This window comes from Emys orbicularis, chromosome 1 (assembly GCF_028017835.1).
Source record: "Emys orbicularis isolate rEmyOrb1 chromosome 1, rEmyOrb1.hap1, whole genome shotgun sequence".
Classification (NCBI taxonomy): domain Eukaryota; kingdom Metazoa; phylum Chordata; order Testudines; family Emydidae; genus Emys; species Emys orbicularis.
Genome location: NC_088683.1, coordinates 215,529,926 through 215,551,530, shown reverse-complemented (window position 1 = coordinate 215,551,530; position 21,605 = coordinate 215,529,926). Strand labels below are relative to the sequence as shown.

General features: G+C 43.9%; 1 protein-coding gene across 1 annotated transcript in view; it reads right to left on the bottom strand.

Annotated features, from left to right (window-relative positions):
- Positions 1 to 2,668: 2,668 nt before the first annotated feature.
- Positions 2,669 to 21,605, bottom strand: part of SRPX (sushi repeat containing protein X-linked) — a 74,852-nt gene continuing 55,915 nt past the window's right edge. Inside the window, exons 5-10 of the mRNA XM_065421462.1 lie at positions 13,714 to 13,840; positions 10,700 to 10,821; positions 9,751 to 9,930; positions 6,763 to 6,896; positions 5,014 to 5,135; positions 2,669 to 2,849 (exon numbers count right to left, since the gene is read on the bottom strand). Coding sequence (XP_065277534.1) covers positions 2,669 to 2,849; positions 5,014 to 5,135; positions 6,763 to 6,896; positions 9,751 to 9,930; positions 10,700 to 10,821; positions 13,714 to 13,840 — 866 coding nt within the window. The remainder of the gene's footprint in view (positions 2,850 to 5,013; positions 5,136 to 6,762; positions 6,897 to 9,750; positions 9,931 to 10,699; positions 10,822 to 13,713; positions 13,841 to 21,605) is intronic.

Sequence of the window (21,605 nt, the reverse complement as noted above, 5' to 3'; positions counted from 1 at the left end):
ATCCTAAACAAAGGAATGTGTGTTTACCTCAACTTACGTAGAAGCAGTAAAGAAGGCCATCAAACTAACAAGGAGACGGGAGACTGAACAATTTGCATTTTAGCAAACACCAGCAGGGTAAGAAAGAGCCCGAAGTTTCCTTTACCACCAGACTCCATGTTGCCTTCCTCATTGCTTGACTAAACTTTACTTTAAGGGGTATTCTTCAGATGAATCCATTTCCGAGGTTCACTGGACTGTAAAAGAAAGGGGCAGAGAACCCAAAGTTCTTTTCACCTAAGAAGACAAAGGAACCAGCTTTTTAGGGCTTCTGAAGGAGATTCTGCCCAAGGCAGTGTGGGGTCAGCCACCATCTTGCTGGAAGACTATGGGTGAGAAAATCATCTTTAACAAAGTTTGTACCTTGCTAGGTTAAGTTTTCATTTTTATTTGCTTGATCATTTCTAACTTTCTCTCTTATAATTGAACTCTCTTAAAATCCTATCTTCTTTTATTGATAAACTTTGTTACTATTAATCTACGCAGGGGTCGTCAAACTACAGCCTGCAGGCCAGATCCGGTTAGTGTAGACCAGGCCTTAGTGTCTGTGTGGTGGGGCTTGCACAATAGGCACCCAACTCCCCCACACATTTGCATTAGCAAGCACAATACAAATGTCAAACAAGTAACAATTGTCCCTTATCTCTATGTAATCAGGGGTAAAAGAGCAGCTGCTTTCATCAGGCAGAAGAAGGCCATAGACGGCCCATGTAGAACTACACTTATGTGCTTCAATCAGGAGCGCACCTACATTTTCAACCACTTCAATCAATTTTCCTTTAGGGCCTAGTGATGTCACGTTTTGGATTGCCGTAACCTCAGAGCCTGACTAAGTGGTTGTATGAATAGCATCTGTATTTACTTCAAAAGGGAGTTGCAGCAGCGTGTAATTCAAAGAGCACTGGAAAGCTGGGTGCTGTCCTTTTGTGAGCTGAAGCAGAAAAAGAAGATAATGGCACGTCGTAGATGTCGGATAACTGTTACACATTTACCTGTACAGGCTAGGTACAGACATGCTACTGCTCTTTTTGTTCTCTCAGCTGCAGAAGCCTAGTGGAAAGGCAAATCCGAATCTCAGCACATATAACAGAAGCTTATAAAACAAGAGGATCTACTCCAGCACCAGAGATTACAGCACATTCTGTTAGCATGCAAGACTGGGAAGTGGCAATTAGCCCTCAGGCTGTAGGTTAAGATATTATAAAATGGACATTCAGGCATCATCAGTTGCCTCATTGGGACTATAGGGAATGCACGAGTATTCCTGATGTACCTCAGCTAACTTGTGTATATATACTTTCCTGCTTTACTCACTTGGCCTCCATGGGAATGATATTCTTTGCATCCTACTATCAGGCTTGTGGGGCACCTATTAAAAAGCAGAAACCTTATATTAACTTTGTCTAACACTCCCAACCCTCCTAAGGAAGGAGTAATAGTGCTGAAAAAATAAAACTCCTGAATGGTTTAATTCCTAAATTGATCATTTGTAGTTTAGTGGTTTCACAGCTCTGGCAATGATCACTTCTGTGTGAGGTTTTGCAGTGTGGGCGGTCTGACATCCCCGTCATCACATCAAAGGCTTGGTCTGGCCCCAAGCTGAAGGAATGAGAGGACTCTTCTAACAGGCTCATTGGACATGAACAAAGTCTATCGGAGAGAACACATTTTTCCATTCACTCATACACCATGAAGTGCAAACACATCGCCCTCCCTTTCTCCCAAATCCAGTGCCTTTCCTGTTCATTTCAAGATCCAGTTAAAATTGCCCTTGATTTACAAACCCTCCAGCTGGAGTTCTACTTTACCGGACTTCTTACTGCTCTCTCTCAACCCCTCATGTGTCTCCCCAAACAATTAGATGACAGCCAGTACAGGAGCCTCCTTTTCTCTTCTGCAGCTCCTGCCATCTGCAACAGCCTTCCATAGCTTTCCATTTAATTTCAACTCTGTGGAAAAGACAACTGTTCAGCATTGCCTAGGCATCTGTCTGTCAACTACCATTTATGACTGTAATTGTATTAAACTCCGGAAAGTGAGCTAAAGATTGCATGAAGCACACTACACTTCAGAGCTGCTTTGTACAGCTGCAGCAGAGAAGAACTCGTGAGGTTGAGGGATTCTGCATTGAAAACCCACGCTTCAAAGTTTGGATCAAAATTTTCAACATTGCACTGTCCAGAAGAATTTGGATCTGGGTTTTTGGTTTGGGCTGACCCCTAGTTTTGAGATCAGCTTTTATACACACAAGGACCTTTAAACAAAACTATCTGAGTTTGCAAAACAATATTTTATTAATAAAAGATTTATAAACAGTAAGAAAGAAACTTCACTGCATGAAACGTCCAAAATAAGGAACCTAGTTCATGGCTCCAGGAATTAACAGCTGTACAAGGGTTTCCAGAGGGGAGTAGTACGAAGTACAAATTTCTCTAAAGATGGCTGAAAGTTCAAAAAAGCATCATGCATCTGTCCTATGCAGAGAAGCTACACAATAAAATAGACTTAAAAATACACACACAAAATCTGTACATCAGTGATTTTAAAAAGCCATGCGTGGTGTAGCACCCCGGGGGAGATTAGGGATGATCATACAATTCACTACCAGAGGAAACGCCATGATTCTGAATCAGGTACATGACTGGCCAGTTTCTGCTTGCAATTTCATCTCTTCTTTTCTCAAGGGGAAGGTGTCAATGAGCGCAAAGAGCTGCGCCGGCGTAGGTGGGAAAGAGTAACGCTCTTTGTCCATGCCATGCTTGTCCATCACCACCACACTGAAGTTATAATGGGGGATGCGCAGCAACAACCTGAAAAATTCGGAAATCGGTTTCTGAACAGCCTTATTCCCATAAGGCCCCGTGAACGTCTAACACAGTTGTGAAAAGCAGGAAAGAGTTGGAGGAGATGGAAGGCCGGGGTGGCCAAGCTACAGGAGCCAGAGTTCCAAAATGCAGCCCACAGTTGTGCTTCACTGGGAGGTGAGGCCTGCAGAGACTACAGCTCCTAGCAGGCCCAGCACCATATTCTTCCTCTCAGAGCAGGAGGCCAGGTGGCACTCAGGGACTTGCAGGTGCTGCAGGCTGTGCCACTACATTAAAGGACAGTCAAGGCAGCTGCAATCTTTCATTTTATGCTGGGTCTGACTTCTGGTCTGGGCACATAGAGAGCCAGGCGGGGTACAAGCCAGGTACGTATCCACAGGGCTCAGGGGCATCTTTACTTGCCTAAGCAGTGCCTTGCCAGCTCCACTGCTATTTACACCTGGGCTGGGGGGAAGTGTAGTGTATGTACTCTGCATGCTGCTGAAAGGAGTGTGCACTGTACAGTGGTACCTTAAGCATCTGCTCCCTAAGAGGTTTGCCAGTGGACTTCAAAGGGATCAGTCCTAATTTGGCATGACAGAAAAGCCCCCTATGTCAGTGTGTGGAAGAAATCATTTACACCTGCCCCTTTGCCTCTCTCCCCCACAGCTGGCTCTGGCACTCCCCCCCCCCCCCAGCACTTCGAGTCCCCCTTACTGCAAGGGAGAAAGCCTAACCCACTCCCAGTCCAGCCTTAGTGCCATTAAAGCAGCCTAGGCGCCTGTGTAACTGCTGACTGCCACAAGCAGGCTGGGCAAGGCCATGGTGGTTTCCCTTCTGAAGCGGCCCTGCCTGTAGCATTCCTAAAAGTGGGACTTCAAAGGGAAACCACTTCTAGCCTGGCTGCAGTGTTCAGTAGCACTACACAGATAGCAGGGCTGGTTCGGCTGGGGTGGGCTGGCAGCAGATACAGAGGTTCCTCGTTCAGCCTTTAATAAAGACCCCAAGTGCCTAGGGTGACAGGACAGGCCCTTGTTTAAGCCCTGTCGCGCTGTCCCAACTTTTTTGGCAGAAGTGGACACTTGTCCCGTTTGCTCTAACCAACTTGATCAGTTGGCACGAGCAAACAGGACAAGTGGCTGCTTTGGTCAAAAAAGTAGGGTGCAGAGGAACGTGCGAGGGGGTGAGCAGCACTGCCAGCCCCATGCAGGGGGAGGACGGGCTCAGGCAGCAGCGCAGGGACGGGGCAGGGCTAAGGGAAGCGGCTCAGGCCAGCCCTGCGCAGGGAGGTGGGGGGGGGTGGCCTCAAGTGAGCAGCTCTGCGCACCCCCACAATGGTGTTCCGTTTTCCCTTTGGGACATATGTCACTGCCTGAAAGAGAAGCAGAGGGGTGGGAGGGGGAGAGAGGAGCAGACTGTGACTGCTGCTTGAGTGCAATCCTCCCAACGTAATTTGTGAAATCAAGGGGAAACCAAACACTTCTATTACACAGACTAGGAAGTAGCACTCACAGGCCTCCATCGCTGGGCCAGGTGCAGCACAGACATACACACTGCTTGCTCTGTACATTCTAGGCGGTTGCAGTTGAAAAGGACTAGAGGCACACTAGTGCCATGACTACTTCTGTGAGGAATCCACTAGCAGGAGAAAGTGAGGTGGGAAGAGTCTTCCTGGCTGCTCAAACCACCTAGTTATCACAAGTGGCAACAAAACTGAGAACATTGTGAGAGTCAAATGCTCACAGCGTGTTTCAATAGGAAACATTTTGAAGTGCTAGTTCATCTGTGCAAAATTGTCGACATTCCTTTTACAGAGAGCAAAGACCAGCTTACAGTGACTGTGTAGTAGCTAGAGCACAATCAGGACCAAACAAACTCTGAGGCTTAGCTGTGCTACAAATAGTTTAAAAAAAACAGACAGCAACCCCCTGCTCCCCTTCCCCCCGCCCCGATATCATTCAGTACCACCCTGTCTATATAAAATTCATTCTTGGAAATAAGTCAGTTTGTGTGAAGAGGATCTAACAATACACATAATACATTTCACTGCCAATGTTATATTGGGATAAACAAGGTTCTATTATAAAAAGGATCCAAGAAACAAAAAAGACTACATTACACCCACAGCTGCTGAGGTGTAACTGAATGATGGTGAGATTTTTCATTTTACCTGAGTTGCAAAGCAAGTGCTGGAGGCAGCAACTTCACTCCTATTCTTCCTATCTGTGCTGGAAAGACACCAACCAATTCGATCACTGTAACATGTCGGAGATCTAAACCACATTGCTCTGGCTAAAGGGGTCAAGAGAAAAACAAGGAATACATATCATGATTGGATTTAATTATAACAGTTGTTTACATTAAATGCACAATAAGGTGATGTTCTACACAGAGCTCCAAATCTTTGCTCTCTCTAAATGCTTTCTTATTTTAATTTAGACGTCAGCAGTGGGAACTTGAGAATGTTTTCTGGAGTCATGAAGGCGGCAGTTCTGCTACATTAATGGATTTTTAGCTGATTATTGGGGGGAGGGAGGGGGAAAGACCACCCAAGTACAATTTAGATGTCTTGGTAATGAATTGAAAAGATGCCAGTCTATTAAAAATTGTGCCAGCACTTTAATCTGGCACCCAAACAAAGAATGTGAAATGTGAGCCCGCTATAGAAAAGTGCTCTCTTATGCCAAATTGTCTGAGGATCATGGAGAGCAGAGGGGGGGAAAGGACTGCAACACTTAAATTTAACCTGGTCAAAAAGTCACCTAGGAATTGAGAATTTGGTTGTATTTATTGGTCAAGCCACTCATGTTTTAAAAATAAAATGCTGAAACACCATTTAAAAAAATTTTTTTTTTTTACATTACGCAACTGGCTTCTGGAATATATGGGGGGAAATCAGAGTAAGTTCAGGAGTCCAGATTTGCAAGTGACACATAATTATCACTGCTGAATTTTGTTCCAGTGGTGGCAGGCAGTAAATTTACAGTCCTCACGGCCACCAATCATGGCTCCATTCCCAGCTGGGCTGGCAAACAATCTCTCTCTCTTCTGGGCACTTGTGCACCCCTATTGCATGCCACTAACTCTGACAACAGTCTGAGTAAAGTTTACAGTTAGATAAACTGATAAGCCCTGAGGGTGGGATTCACAAAGGTACTTAGGCACCTGAGTCCCATTAATTTCAATGGGAATAACTAAGACTGTTGTCGTCATTCCATGTTTTTGGAGCAAACACCACAAAGATGTGTCTCTTCTATAAAGACTGGTCTTAGTTTACCTTGAGAAAAAATACTATTGGAGTTTATACTAAATAATTTGGAGCGTTTTCTGCAAGTCCTAGAAACAGGACCACGTTGAGGCTACATTCAGGACTAGCGAGAAAACAATTCTTTGGCTGATGATTAATTTGGATTCCGTGCTCCTTTGGTTACTGGTGTATTAGTTACTTTTGCAGACAGCCAACACAAACTTGACATGGATGAACAGCTTACCAACAAGAACGACTGGAGGTTTCTTTAAAATCCTTCAGGAGTTTGCTAAGAACTGGATGGTGATGCTGGTATTAGCTGGTTATGAGCACAACATTAATTGCTCTTGGGAAGATAGAATAGGGTCAAACTAGAGCCACGTGAAGGCCAGTGTTTGGTTCATTTACCCCATTGAACTCTACTATACCCATGAGTAAAGTGAATTAGAGTGGTCCAGTTTGGAGCAATGTTGAAACTGATGATATTTCAGAGCCTTGCAAACATGTTTACTTCAACACTAGCAGCTCTTGGGCCAAATGCTCAGTGCTGTAAATGGGCATAGCTCCATTGCAGGGAGAGGGCAAGTCAATGAAGACTGACTGATTTACACCAATTGAGGATCTGGCTCTCGAGTTTAAAAAGAAAAACTGGAAAAAATGACCATGTCTTACCTGGAGCATTCCCAATTGCAACCTGTAGAAAAAATTGGCTGCAGTAGGAGTTGATACAATTAGTAGTCTCCGTTTCTCATAAAACTGATCCAAGAGGGCCGCTGCAGTTCTCACAGCAACATTAATATTCATAGCTGGAATTAAAAAACAAAAGCCGTGGAGCTCCCAGAAACAGACCCTTTTCAGACTTCAGCAGGCACAGCTATTCAGCTGGACAGGCATGCCCTGAGAGGTATGCAGGGGCTGGGTATGGATGTTAAAGGGCCAAAGTCAAAAGGTGCAAACCTGGTCCCACTGAAATCAATGGGAGTTTTGCCATAGGCTGCAGTGGGGCCAGGATTTCAAGCAGTCCCCCTCTCTCTCTAAGGCTTTATCTAAGCTTGGAGCTGGGGGTGTGATTTGCAGCTCGAACAGACGTACTCGTACTTGCTCTCATCGAGCGAGTGCTCTCAAAATCACAGCCCGGGCAGCAGTGAGTAGGGCTAGCTGCCCCCGACTACAAACCCACCTGGACCCCGTGGGTCTGTACTCCGCAGCGCTAGCCCATGCTGCTGCTCTAGCCCATGCTGCTGCTCACCGCTGCAGGGCTACATGACTATTTTTAGCTTGCTAGTTGGATGAGAGCTAGCACAAGTATGTCTCCAAGTGTAGACACAGCTTTAGTGCCACCCAAAGCTGTGAAAGCTTGTTTAATTTTTACAGCAACGAAGAAGATCAGGCTCCTCAGTAAACAGAACTAGCGTATAGTGCTCCCTCCCCACACAAAAGGAACCATAGGTAAGGAAGAGTGAACCTGACAATCTCTGCACCTGAGGTCCAGCTTCTATCATGAGTACAATAATGGAGCCAAGGCTAAGAGAAAATACTTTCTAAACATCGAGAGAGTAAATGGACCATGAAAGACAAGCAGCATGGAGTTATTGGGGGGCAGGGGGGAGTCTTGCAAGATGAACGACATTGGTGAGGGGAGGGGGTTGTTTCAGAATAAGAAAATAAGTGGAAAAGTGGTAGGTGTAATAAACTTTAGCTTTTAGTATTGAGCATTTGCAACAGTCAGAGAATATATGTGCCAAATTAGAGCCAATCAGCTTGGCTAATGAGCACTGTTGTGACCTGAAAACTGTCAGAAGGACCATAAGTAAGGGTAATTATGGACGACAAGGTAGCTAATTGGCGGTTAAAGATTTTTAATGACCCTCAGCAGGGGATGGCTGCAGGAGTTGGCACAGGATTCTATCATATTTAACAGCTTCCGCAGTAACAATCTGGATGAGGACATGCAAGTAGCACATTAATTAATGTTAGAGATGCCACTAAACTGTGTTAGCATGAACCAGTGTAATGGGATCTAGAGAGATTAGAATTATGGACAGAAAATAAGATAAGATTCAGCTGGGGAAAATGTAAGGCAATACATCTAGATAAAAAAGACATGAAACACAGACCTACAATAAGAATAGAAACCAGGAAAGAGTCATGTTCACACAGGGTGAGGGGAGATAAGGAACAGCAGACTAGATCTGCATTTGCAAAGTGATATGATAGCAAAAATAACCAGTGCAGTTTTGAGTTGTATACAGAGGCACCACATCATGGAGGAAAAAATTTTAGGTTGAGCAGGAGAAATATTTTTTCCTGATGGCAAGATCTCTCAGATTGTAGAATAGTTTTGTTTGGAAAATGGTGGAATCCTGATTGCTTGAGGGATCCAGCATTTGGCCTGGACAAAACATTGGAGAACATGATCTAATTTGGGGAATTATGTGAAGATACTCCTCCCTTAGTTTTTAAAACACAAGTTAATACTGAGGACTGCACAATGCTGGGCACGTTTCTATAGCTTAAACAGAACTTATTTTAAAGAGTCTTTAGGAATCTATTATTCATTCTATTCCCTGAAGCAGTAATGGAGAAATTTTGCCCCTAAGCCAGCAAAGCATTATGCAGAATGCTTTTTAAAGCTGTCAGATTTCATGATTTTTGATGAAATTTTCACTCGTGCATGAGTAACTCTGGTGTCTAAGTTATGTGCCTAAGTCACTTAGGTGATTTTTTAAATTTCACCCTCTGTAGTTAATGTGGTTTCAACTGGTCATCAGTTTGTTTTCCATTCCCTTTTTAAAAAACTGTTGTGTAATGTTGGGTGCAGTTAAACAGTTGCTGCAATGTTCTACTTTAGTGATGTCTGTAACGACTCCAGAATGCAAAGCCTGTAAAGAGCTTTGAGATTAAAGGTACTATATAATTGTAAGACACTATCCTCATCCAAGGATAAAGTTGCAAAAAGAGGCAAATGATGTGTGGGAAGAGGAAAGGTAAAATGTTGCACTTGTTATTTCTAATGGATAAAAAAAATGTGGCTTTACCCTCCCACTCTCAATCCAGTAAAAATCACCACCTATTCCAGATGCCACGTGGGATCCAGTTTGTAAAATTTGCCTGGGCCCAGTGTTAGTAGTAGAATGTAGGGCATTCGGTAATCCAATGTGCCTGGATAATCAATTTTATCAGCAAAGAACTGGTATCTAAAGAGCACTATGGAATGAGAACTAGAGGAGAAAAAAAGAAAACTCAAAAGCCAGAGTAAGAAAATCTGTTCACACTGATACCGGTGGAAGAAAAAGAAGAGAGAGTCAAACTTACAAAAAGATGTGAAAAGATGCGATAGAACTGATGCGAGGGGAATAAGAAGCTTTCAGGTAATTAACCACAGAGCTTGTTGGCTTCTCTCTGTCCTCTCCAATACACAATATGCTCCAAAGCATTACCAAGAGACTTGTGAAAAATGCTACAGTTGTATATTCGTTAGCAGAAGTATCCAGGTTGATTCTGTACACACCCAGGGCCAGCCTTTGAACAACGGACAGCATCTGTGCCATACACATAAATCATGAACCTGTGTGCAGTGCCATAGGCAAATTCTTTGTGCAATAAGTACAAGCAATCCCGTTCGCTGACCTTTCAGGAGGTAAGAAAGTACTCACGTACGTGTACAGGTTGGCTCCGTTCCTGACCAGCCTAAATTGTACTGGCACACTCTGGCTGGGCTTCCCTGCAGCTCATATCCACCAATGCAGGAAAACTCACAAGTGACACCATAGTTATCTCCATCACCTGTACATTTTATGTAGCCATTTTCTGGGGCATTCAGTTTACCACAGCGCCTAACTTTAAATACAAAAAAGAGAGAACATCAAATAATTCCCCGTCTCCGGAGCAGTGCTACTAATGAAATCATATTGTACTAATATTAAGGTGACATTCTGGCTCGCTGCTTATTATTAGCTTTCAAAGAGAACCCAGCACTTATTTCTTTTTTAAAATATGAATCTAGCTATTGATTCCTGGATCGTTTATGCATACATGCTAGTTTATATATTAGTAACATGGGATTGTGGAGGGGAGGGGCAGTTGAAGCCCAGGTTGTCAGAGACCCACAGCTTTCAACTCCGTGACAGAAGCAGCTGCTCTCCCTGACAAATGTCCTAGAGTTTGTCAGATGGCAGCCCTGTACAGATCTGACTCACCTGTTGGTCAACAACAACTAGATATTAGGGGAGGCATGGACCTGGGAGGGCCTAGATAATGGGAGGAAGTGGGCAGGGGAAGCATGGGCAGAGGAGGAGGCACAGATTTGAGAAGCAGAGCTGGAGGGCAGGGGCTGGTCAGTAGAGCTCCTATCTGTCTCCTAGACCCCCCACTGCTCATCTGACCCCTAGATCCGTCCCCAGAGCTCAGTTCACTGGCTCCCTAACTTCCCTCAGTTGATTCAGGCATTTTCAAATTGTATGAGACAGAATATTCTTCCAGTGGGAAAAGTTCTCTCTCTCTCTCTCTCTCACACACACACACACACAAAATACAGAGACTGGCTGTCACTTGGATCCTTACATAAGTATTAACTGGTTTTGTTTACACAATTTGACACTGTTCTTACCTCTGACTTTAACAAGAAATTTGCAAGTGCCTTTGTTTTCTGCTCTGTCATACACAGTGTATTGGATCTTGTGGTCACCTTCTGAAAAATGTGACCCAGGGGATGGGCCTTTCAAAATCACACTAAAAAATGAAATAAAATAGACCGGGTGTTCAGAAATTAAGTTAGGGTTTGTCCAGTAGGAAAATATTAACAGCCTTCGGATGGAAAGCCCTTCTGTCACTGGGGAATGTTCAGATTGCCTGGCTGTGCTGAGAGTTTGTCGAGTGACAGAAAACAAGAGGAGGATGAGTGGCAGAGCCCACAATATTTAAGAGGTAAAGTCGCAGCAGCCTGGCTACTCCTAGCAAAGTTACCCACTACTGCTAACAGCTTAGTGTAGACAAAGGTTGTGTGACTCACATCGCTGTAAGACAACTGTCAATGGCATTTTATTTATTTATTTAAATTTCATGTAACAGTTAAAAAAGGCATGAGTTTCTTTCTTTCCATGGAAACAAAAATACCTGGATGGAGAATCTAGAACTGAGCATCATTCATTATAGCAGGATAGTTGGTTGTACAGGATTTGAACATCAGTCAGGGCTAGTAGAGTACCACTGTTTGTTTGTTTGCTTGCACTGTTGTTGCCGTGTTGGTCCTAGGATATTAGCGAGACAAGATGGGTGAGGAAATACCTTTTATTGGACCAAATTCTGTTTGTGGAAGGTATACGTCTTCAACCTACACAATGCTCTGTGTAGCTGCACAGCTTGTCTCTCTCACCAACAGAAGTTGGTCCAATAAAAGATATTACCTCACCCACCTTGTCTCTCTCATTGTTTGTTTTTAAAAAGCCATCTGTTAACACTGCAGGTTACCTCTCTGTGCCAGACTATACATACAAAAAGGGTGGGAGGAATCAGGATTTAATCTCTCTCTTTTTGTGATGGAAAAGGCAGGCATCCCATTGCAGGCTTCAGCTCAGCTGCTCATTTCCAACCAAAGCATATGTCAAGAGAGTTCTAAACTCTCAAGGCAGAAACTCATAGACCAGGGCCAGACTAAGCATGGTTCAAGAAGCTTCAATTCACTCAGGGCCATATTTTTACCTCAGTAGAGTCCCTCTCATCCCTCCATATGCAGAAATTGTGAATACTTGCTGCCTGGAGCTCAGAGGACAAGAAGCCTTGAGATTGAATAAACATTCCTTAATCACCTGTTAGGCAAGTCCCTTGGTAATGAGTCTCTGAATGTTATGCTTCCAGATGAACAAATGGGGCTTAAGGTGGCGCCTGAATCCAGGGTTCTTGCATGGCAGCTTAGTTTCATCAGACCTTGAACCATCTTACCAGCACAGTAAACAGTTTTGCTAACCCCAACCATTCAAAAACCGTGAGTCAGGCTTCAAAGTCATGAGACTGCCTTAAAAATAATCTTATGATTTTTTTAGATAAATTTTGGAGGGGGGGCATTATTTACTTTCTGGTTTTAAAGCCTTTAGTGTGCACTCGGGTCACATTTCTTTACAATAATTAGGGCTATAAACTTTCATTAAGAAAAAACTGAGATATTCACAGACTCACCTGGCTCCAGGAACCAAGACTTTAAGAAAAGCAGCAAATATCACAAGACTTGCAGTAAAATCACAAGAGTTGACAACAGAAATTCTGAAAATGCATATGTCCTTCACAGAAAGTTTCCATAGAATAATAGCTGTTTCACTGGATTGGGAACAGTTATTGGTCCCATTACATTGGATTATACAGCTCCTATTTTTATCATGTGACACCATTTCACTGGGAGTGTTTGTGTGTGTAGGAGGCAGGGAGCATTATTAGTAATTTCCTCATTCTGACACCGAACAACAGATAGGCCAAAGTTCTTATTTTAGGATGAGAGCTTCTTTAGTGGCTCTTAACATCATAGTTCTTCTTTTGCAATCACAAGCACTAGCATTTTTTATTTATCTAATGAATTCCTCCAGCTTATACTCTGATATATAAAAATGCCCTGTGCTTGTTTCTTTTGATGTGCTTTTTGTCAAATGTCCTCATTAAATAGTTCAAATTGTAAGTGTCCTTTACCTTTCAGTGAACAGAAAGTCGATTTTCTCAACTATTCAATTCTTTTAACAGCTTCTGTGAGTTCACAGATGGATTGATTAAGCTTATTGCAGTAAACTAAATGATTTTCCATATTCTCATCATTAAAGTATTTTGATCATGCCCATCTTGTATCAGTGGAAGTGGCAGACAATGCTGCCATTAAAAGGGACACCATCAGCATAGAAATTAGTAAGTTTCCCCTATTGTTTGTGCGGGTCTTTAACACTAACAGGCAAGAGAAAAACACTGGGGGGCAGGGAGGGGAGGGAAAATGTCATTGTAAAACTATAAGAATTGGCAGGGGTCTCCAAAGCAAATGTAGTACCCGAAACTACATTTTTCTCCTTTTTTAATATTATAGATTTCAAGTTGATGTTGTCACTTGAAAAGTAACTTACTGAAGAACTCATTATCATAGTAACTATGTTATATTATGTGAAAGCTTAAAGTTGCATATGAGATTGTTATTAGCACACAATGGTCTTGTTTATTTTAACACGGTCAGAGTTCTCCTCATGCAGTACAGCACCTCTCACTAAGAAGTGCTGCCCCATATGCAAAGTGCCCCTAGGAGAGAACAGAGCCATAGAAGGCCCTTTGGAAATCTATTTATTGCAACACAGGTGTGGGCAAAAATGCTAACAAATTGATCTCATTAGCTTTAAAACAGTCTGCTGGCTATTTATATGCTAACTCCTGAACGATCTACCTCGGTGTCTGAGATGTCAGATTTTCTTTTTCAGCTAAGCCTGCATTATAATTTGACGGGTCACACGGACCCAATAGCAAGTGCTCACTCCTTCACAGAACTGGTGGGGAAGGATGTTGACCAAGAATATCACCTAGATAAGTGAAAGGGGGTCTAGGAAAAGGCAAAACAAGTGACCTCAGGGTTTCACTTAATATAATAGACAGAGTTTCACCTACTCTGTCAAAATACCATCAGCAGTGTCCCTTCCTTCTGGGGTTTCCCAGAACACACGGGCTGTCAGCTTATTTGGCTCGGCTGTTTTCTCCTTCACACTTGGGCACTGGATTCTAGGAGGTTCCATATCTGTTAAAATAAGCACCAGAGAACCCATAGTTTAATTCTTTTCACTACTCAGCTCTCAGTGTACATTGTGATACAGCAGGGGTCGGCAACGTTTGGCACGCGGCTCGCCAGGGTAAGCACCCTGGCGGGCCGGGCCAGTTTATTTACCTGCTGACGCGGCAGGTTCAGCCAATCGCGGCCCCCACTGGCCGCGCTTCACCATCCCGGGCCAATGGGGGCGGCGGGAAGCGGCGCGGGCGAGGGATGTGCTGGCTGCGGCTTCCCGCCACCCCCATTGGCCCGGGACGGCGAACCGCGCCCAGTGGGGGCCACGATCGGCCGAACCTGCCGCGTCAGCAGGTAAATAAACTGGCCCGGCCCGCCAGGGTGCTTACCCTGGCGAGCCGCGTGCCAAACGTTGCCGACCCCTATGATACAGCTTCACACCACTCTGCCTACACGAGGTGCTACGCTTAGAGAAGAAAAACCAAATGCACAAATACAGAATGGCAGATAACTGACTTGGCAGCAGCACTGCTGAGAAGGATCCGGGAGTTGTGGTGGATCGCAACCTAAACATGAGTCAGCAATGTGATGCTGTTGCAAAAAAAGCAAATGCAGTTTTAGGTTGCATTAACAGAAGCATAGCATACAAGTCATGGGAGGTGATAGTACTGCTCTACTCAGCGCTGGTTAGGCCTCAGCTGGAGTGCTGTGTCCAATTTTGGTCACTGGTATATAGAAAGGCTGTAGAGATCATGGAAAGGATCCAGACGCGAGTGACAAAGGTGATCAAAGGGATGGAACACAAGCCATATGAGCAAAGGCTGAAGGAACTGGGTATGTTTAGTTTGGATAAGAGGAGGTTAAGGGGGGACATGATAGCAGGCTTCAGATACTTGAAAGGCCATGAAAAAGATGGAGAAAAATTGTTCTCTTGTCACAACTGGCAGGACAAGAGGCAGTGGGATCAAACTACAGCATAGCAGATTTAGATTGAATCTCAGGAAAAACTTCCTAGCTGTAAGAACAGTAGGATACTGGCACAGATGCCTAGAGAAGTCATGGAATCTCCTTTGCTGGAGGTTTTCAAAAGGAGGCTGGATAGGGATTGCCATCTGTCTTGGATGGTTTAGACCCAGCAAATTCTGCATGTTGGCAGGGGGTTAGACTAGATGACCCTTGTGGTCCCTTCTAACCCTATGGTTCTATGATTTCTAACACCAGAACCCAGTGCACATAGAGCACATGTTAATGTCTCCCATTTTCAAAGGGGTAGGGGTGGGGAGGAAGAGTGAGAGATGAAAATAGAATTTATTATGCCTATCTCCCAGGTAGACTAATAACAAATAAATAAATAAAATAAATAAAGTACCAACATCACCATGGTAATGAATTTTTTTATCCAATCACCAGCAAGGTTGAGGCAGCATTGACTAGCGAACTGAGCTTGAGGCTGAAAGCCAGGAACTTCTATGATTCTCTCCAAAGCTCTGCCACTGACTATATGTCCTTGAGCAAGTCACTTATGCTATGTCTACCCAGCCCATGGAAGCGAGCCTCCCTGTCCAGGTCGACAGACTCAGGCTAGCGGGTCTTGCGCTAGCGCTCTAAATAACTGTATAGGCAGAGCTTTGAAGTTGCAGCTTGCTCTGGAGCTCGGGCTCTGAGGCCCACCCCTCTATGTAGGCTTCAGAGCTCCTGTTGCTACTTCAAAGTGCTGTCAATACAGCTATTTTTAGTGCCAGTTCTGCGAGCCTGAGTCTGTTGAGCCAGGCTGGGAGGCTCGCTTCCATGGGCTGTGTAGACACACACTTATGAGCTGTGCCTTGGTTTCCTTATCTGGACAACTGAAATTATACTTACCCACCTCCCAGTGGTGTTATTTAAGTGCCTAGAAAATATAAAGCAGTCCCTAGGTGTTAGCAGAGACTCCTGTCTCCATCATATTCAAATATAACACACAGTATCTGTCCATAAAGCTGCAGGAATGGTACAAACAGCCTTTTAACAACCCCCAACCCCAAACAACCCCCAACCCCTCGTGAACCACCTCCACCACCCACATCTCTCCCTGCAGTACTGCCAATCAAGTCACCCTCTAATAGGTTACACAGAATAGTCAGCAGGACAGCAGCTAACAGGAATAACAGGCTCATACTGTGTGAGCAATTCCCAGTGAACAAATTGTGTAGCACATTAAGCCCCTTTTGCATGTGCGTATTATCTGCCAAGAGACTGCATTTTTTAAAACAGATTTCTTTGCCGTGCAAAGCTGTTTGGCAAATGTTTTTTTCAACCCATGAATTAATTTTATGTCTCCTACAAGTATACCTTTCACCTAAGTGACGTGGTATTATTTCTTTTCCCTTATTGCATGAGCCAACGTCTATAATGGGGTCCTGGTCTACAACTGTAGCTGACTCTACAGAAATACAATTAAATAATAAACTACAATAATAATAAACTAATTATGCTTCAGCCCTAAATTCACTTTCTGCCAGCTCTGGTGAGAGCAAAATCTTGCTTGTGGAAAATGAACAGAAAGTGCTGCAAACACACTCAAAGTGAACCTTTATTGAGAAGACACCAACACATTTGTGAACAACAGTTTTCATGATTTGCTCCAGCTCTAGATACAAGACTTGCTAGAGCTTCCTTTGACTTTGAATCGTTATTTATGCCATTGAATTTGATACCAATCCACCTCTCTGCATTCCAGTCACACAGCGCACTTGCCTTTGCCCTGTTACTCACATTTTCTCTTTTCTTCAGCTCTCTTCATTGCTGCTTTAAAATCTTACTCTTCCCTTCAACCCTGTCACCTGACTGCTCCTCCTCTCTTGTCACCTCCCTAAGTGTTGATTTCATTCAGCTTCTCAAATTCTTCTCACTGCAATTCATTCATCTGCTGTAGTCTCTAAATAAGAAGCGTTTTCACACTTCCACTCCCCCTCTAGGGGATGCTTTAGGGAAACACTTTCCTGTTCGCCTTTCCCCCTCACTTTTCTTCCTCACTCCATCATTTTAAATCTGCACTGCACACTAAGTGTGAAATCCTAGCCACACAGAAGCCAATGGGAGTTTTGCCCTATGTTACTTCCTTAGGGCAATGACATTCCCCACCTATCTCCTTTAATGACGGCTAATGTTGCATTTGTATTGGGGCTACTAATAGTGAAGTCTTTGTTGTTTTTTGTCTTTCTGTGGCTGGTTACTGAGTTTCCTTTGTAGCCATTGCCCAGCATTTTGAGATTAAAGGCACCATATAACTAAATAAAATACCACGTAAATGATGGAAGAAGGAGCAGGACAGTGTTTAGGATACTCATGTTTTAAGTATCCAATTAATCAGGAAGAAGATTCCATCATTAAGCAACAGAGGACACTGGTTTGTATGAACAAGCATGAATTTTCACTTTATTAAGACAACAGTCACCAGAAAGGTTATTGTCTGTGGCTACTTCAATAGCCTTTAAGCATTTATACATACACACACAGACACACACACACACACACAGACACACAAAAAACCCCAGCAGATCACACCAAACAAACCTCAAAACAATCCAGCTGACTACAGCAGGGCACTCCAACTTTGCCCACTGAGGCCGCACTTACAGACTGCCAGGGCCTGAAAGCCATATATAGGACCTGATCCAGCAAAGTTCTTAAGCGTGTGCTTGAAGTTATGCACATGCTCGAGTGCTTTGCTCTCTTATCTCTAATTTGCACTAGGACCAGGTAGTGCAAATTGCAATCACCCTCTTCTTTAATAGGAGAATGCCATGTGCAGAGATTACAGGGCCTAGTATCTAATGCTCTATGTTGAATCAAGCAGCTCCAGGATTTACTCCACTCTCCCAATACCCTAGTATACCAGTTGCATCCAACCCGCGGTTACATATCATAGGATATTAAAGAGGCACCATGGCATGGGATAAAATAGATTTTCAGTCATCCTCTGAATCTCTTTGCTGACATGGCATATGAACTGGTTTATTTAAACCATTTATTAGGCATTTCTGACATTAAGGCTATTTAGTAGGTGGACTGATCTTGTTTGGAAGGTTTCTATCCTGTTGGGGAGGGAGGCAGGCATTTAATGAAAAATTTGGAGCTGCTCAACCATGATTTTCCTCAGCTACTTTCTCATACTTTATTAGTGCTTCTTGGCTACTAGGTTGTAGCAGCAATGGTACTTGACTCCGCCTGTGGAAATCATCTTGCTTTAATGATGGCTTCAGAACAAAAGTTCAGTAACATTCTACTGAATAAATGCAGCCTATTGATCTCAGTGGAAAAGGGATGAGGACAAGTTTTCAAAGAGCCTGCGGCTTTCTGAACTCCTACACTTCTGACATGGGCCACCTTGCACATTTAAAAGGTTTGTTGACCACTTGTTTCTCTGGCTTGTTAAAGGTTTTAATGTATTTGTTTTTGAGAGAGTGGGGGAGGCAAGGCCAGGGAAGGGAGGGATGGTAGAGAATACAAAAACCTAATACTCATCTGAGTACCTGTATGTGGTGGATAAAGATTTGGTGCCAAATAAACACTACTACTGACTGTAGATGTGATTAAAGATTGCTGTAGTTAATTCAAAATACTTATTCCATGTAAAAAGCATGTAATGGAAAGAAGAATCAATAGATCTGAGTTATAAAAAACAAACAAACTGAACTTCCCCCCCAGAAAACATTATGCTGTATTTTAAATCATCATTCCATAATCCATGATCAGTGCCTTTAAATTCTTAATTCAGAATGCAAGACCAATTTCAGACTCTCTCAGGGCACGTCTTCACTACCCGCCGGATCGGCGGGTAGCAATCGGTCTATCGGGGATCGACTTACCGCGTCTAGTGAAGACGCGATAAAATCGATCCCTGATGGCTCTACCGTCGACTCCGGAAATCCACCGCGGCAAGAGGCGGTAGCGGAGTCGACGGCGGCGTGGCAGCGGTCGACTTGCCGCCGTCCTCACAGCCAGGTAAGTCGACCTAAAATACGCCACTTCAGCTACGCTATTCACGTAGCTGAAGTTGCGTATCTTAGGTCGACCCCCCGCTGTAGTGTAGACCTTGCCTCAGAATGGTTACTTAATTGTTGGTCTTAACCAGAGGTGAAAATAAGCCGGTTCTTGCCGGTACGCCATCCCGGACCGGCTTCCCCAGGCCAGCGATTTAAAGGGCCTGGGGTTCCCGGCAGCAGTCGGAGCCCCAGGCCTTTAAATCGCCACCCGAGCGCCGCTGCCGTAGCCCTGGGGTAGTCGCGGCGGGGCTCCAGCGGTGATTTAAAGGGCCAGGGGGTCCAGGTGCCACTACCGCAGCAGTGCTCCAGGCCCTTTAAATCTCCGCCAGAGCCCCGAGTCCTGGGGTAGCGGCTGCAGCCAGGAGCCCCCGGGGCTCTGTTGGTGATTTAAAGGGCCTGGGGCTCCGCTGTGGTAGCGGCAGCTAGAGCCCCAGGCTCTTTAAATTGATCCCGAGCCCAGGGGCTCCCAGCCACCTCTGCAGCTGGTAGCTCCGGTGGTGATTTAAAGGGCCTGGGGCTCCCAGCCGCAGCTACTGCAGCTACTCTTGATTTAAAGGGCCCGGGGATTTAACAGACTGCCTCTTTCCAGTTGAGGCCAGGCCCCTTCCGGTTGAGGCCCCCGCCCCCCTGCTCAGGACTCCGGCGTACCGGTAAGTCCTTTAAGTTACTTTCACCCCGGTCTTAACATTTCTATAGGATGTAACATAAAGGATGTAGTAGAATGGTGAAGGCTATTTACCACAACATCTGTTATACAGCTGGCTGAAAAATAAGAATTTTCAAAGTTTTGAGGTATTTCCATTTCCCAGGGACTGAAGTGGACTAATTTCCCCACAATTTGATAATATTTTCTATACAAAGTGGTTACTGCCATTCCTCCCCACCCCCTGAAAAACCTGGTTTCGATTGAACAAAAGTTTTCAAGGAATTCAAGTATTGTGTGAAAAAATTCATTTAGAAAAAAGTCACATTTCATTTTTTTAAAAACCATGGGTTGGGGGGGAGCAAATTTCAACCGGCTCTAGCCCACAGCTGGCAAATGTGCCCAGCCCTAACACTATCCTGTTACCTCTTCCCAGTCCTGACCCTCACCCTAGCTTGAGACCTAGTAACCAACCCTAACACTAACACAGAGCTATCATCCAGTCCTAATGCTAACTGGGCCCAGAAGCTGGTCTTAAACCTAGCCCCAAAACATCCAAGATTCCCAAACCTAAATTTGGCCCATGGCTACTCCCTGTCTGCAAGCCTACCCCCAGCCTGGGGCCAGCCACCAACCCCAAACACGAACCCTACTAGAAAGTACAGCTTGCTGAGAAACTGGGGAGAGGAAGGGTGTTGTGGGAAAAAATGTTTTTTTTCCACTTCTCAGGGTTGGAAAAGGACACATACTTTGTTCCTCATAATTCTTTCTGAAATTTTTTAAGCAACATTATTTTCTAAACCAAACTTTTCTTAACTTTGTTACCAAAATTTGCTGCACTTCGGTAACTATTTTGATAATGATTCCAATAAAACTTTTACTTAATCATTTTGGTAAAAATCTTGCAAACATAAATTTTGTGAAAAACAAAAACATTCCAAAAAAGTCAAGAGTTTTTCCTGGAAGTTTCATTAGTGAGAAAGACCGTTTTCAACTAAAGACTTTTCACTCATTAAACTTCCAACTGCTCCAACCTGTTGTTATTGGCACAAGAGAGGAAGCTGTAGGAGCACATAAGTTGGGTTTTTAAAGTTTATTTTCTAGTGCAAAATGAGCTGCTTCATCATGAAGAACCATCAGAACATATGTAACCCACACACCTCCTGGGTGTGGTGTTCTGTCCCATCTAGTTGCACCGACACACACACACACACAAGAAAAAAAAAAGAGAGAGAGAGAGAGAGAGCGCTCTCTCTCTCTCTCTCTCTCTCTCTCTCTCTCTCTCCAGCCTTAGCTAAGATCCAATTGGCTTTTAGCTCATGCAGTAGAGGCTCATGCACTAAGCTCCGGAGATCCCAGGCTCGATCCCGCCCGCCGACAACTGGGGTCTGTCGGTATTACAGATACAATGGGCCAAACTCTGTACTCGGTTACACCTTTGCAATTTTGAGCCAGCGAGTAAGGGACCAGAATAAAATTTTAACAAAAGAACAAAAATCAATACAATACTGACAACACATCCCATTGACTTCAGTGGGGTTTGTGGGTACTCAATATCTCTGAAAATCAGAGGGTTTCTATTTAGGAGCCTAACTTTAGGTTCAAAAATATTGGCACGTGTGTTTAAAAAGAGTCAGAAAAATATAACCACCTGAGATTTAAAAGTCTTGTTTTGCTAATAGCTGATCTGTGTCTGGTGCTACTTTTAAATGTCAGTTATTTTGTTTTAAATATGACGGCAGGGTTACAGCTTGTTCTCTGGGGTGGAATAGACTAAACCTGACCTTTTGTTCTTTCCCAAGGTTACTGCTGCACATGCATGTGGCTTTGGATAAATGAACACCTTGCAGTCTGCAGACTAATTCTCACCCAAATGTAAATCCTATTTTGCTTTTTAAATGTTGAATTAATATGTTTAAATAAACAAATACATAGGCCAATCAGTGCAGCCCATCTCACTGAATAATATGAAATTAGCTCATGACTTCTGTATGTAGCTGCATTTTTAATATTGTACCCACAAGCTCTATGTGATTGCTGTTGCCAAGATTCAGTTACAGTTGCTTTGAGCTGGATAAATTTAAACAGTGAAGCTACAGTAACAAAGGGTGGA